The following is a 1,140-nucleotide window of genomic DNA, read 5'->3' on the forward strand; positions in this document are numbered from 1 at the left end:
AGAATGGTAGTGAGCTAGTACAGTGACTGCCAGATGTCAAAGGGTAAAGGTGTTTATTACATTCTTCTTGGTAAAGTTTATGCCATTGTCACGTTTGTGTGGAGTTGGGAAGGGAGGGGTGAAGTAGGGAGGGGAGGGGTGGAGTGGGAAGGGGTGGGAAGGGGTGGGGAGGGGAGGGGTGGGGGGATGGGGTCAAACCTCATAGTGCCCAGGTTTCCCACACGTTTCATTCTGATTTTTGGAAGTGTACAATGTTACCTTGGCTGCTTTTTCCACAGGATGAGAGAGTGGTGGGTCCAAGTAGGGCTCCTGGCTGTGCCCTTGCTGGCTGCTTACCTGCACATCCCACCCCCTCAGCTCTCCCCTGCTCTGCACTCATGGAAGACTTCTGGCAAGTTTTTCACCTACAAAGGCCTACGCATCTTCTACCAAGGTGAGAACTGGGCTCCTGGAGAATCCCAAGGACATGGGTTGTGTAGGTTTCAGCTGAGGCATCTATTTTGTATCCCTTGGTCTGTTGCTCCATAGTGAAGGTGAGGTGAAGGTGGGGGTAGAATTGTACCTGGTAGTAATTGCAGCCCCATTTGTATTTGAGAAATTGCTTTTCTCTTTTGAGCGCCCCTAGTGTCAGGTAAGCTATATAGTATTTAGAGATCTGTCTACACCTTTATTTCCCCCACGCCCCACCCCATTCCCAAATTCATGTACTATTTTCCGTGATTTGTTGTATGTATCTAAACCTGATAAGATTGACTTGATGACTGCTATTTAATTATCACACTCAGGATATTCAGTTATATTTTAACATTCATTATTTCATTTTTCACTTAATTTTTACAACAGCATTTGGAGATAGGTGCCATTAACCTCATTTTATAGCTGAAGAAACCGAGAAACAGATTGGAAAAGATTTCTTTTGGGCGGGGGTCAAGAGCAATAACGAAAAATGTTTGTTTTTCGTAAACCGTTTTTCATTATTGCTCCTGACCCCCTCTCATGGGTTATAGCCAGTCGAGTAAGTATGCTTTTTTTTTTTTTTTTTTTTTTTTTTTTTAATGTTGGCTTGTTTTTTCTTTCCCAGTTTTTTTTTTTAGTTTTACTTTTTTTTTGCATAGATTCTTTAGGTTAAATCCAGTACAT

General features: G+C 42.6%; 1 protein-coding gene across 1 annotated transcript in view; it reads left to right on the forward strand.

The window, feature by feature from the left end:
• The window catches only part of Mest, an 11,380-nt gene that overhangs the window by 2,548 nt on the left and 7,692 nt on the right, over positions 1-1,140 (forward strand). Inside the window, exon 2 of the mRNA XM_021165178.1 lies at positions 279-433. Within this exon, the coding sequence (XP_021020837.1) occupies positions 279-433 (155 nt within the window). The remainder of the gene's footprint in view (positions 1-278; positions 434-1,140) is intronic.

Source organism: Mus caroli, chromosome 6 (genome assembly GCF_900094665.2).
Source record: "Mus caroli chromosome 6, CAROLI_EIJ_v1.1, whole genome shotgun sequence".
Taxonomy (NCBI): Eukaryota; Metazoa; Chordata; class Mammalia; order Rodentia; family Muridae; genus Mus; species Mus caroli.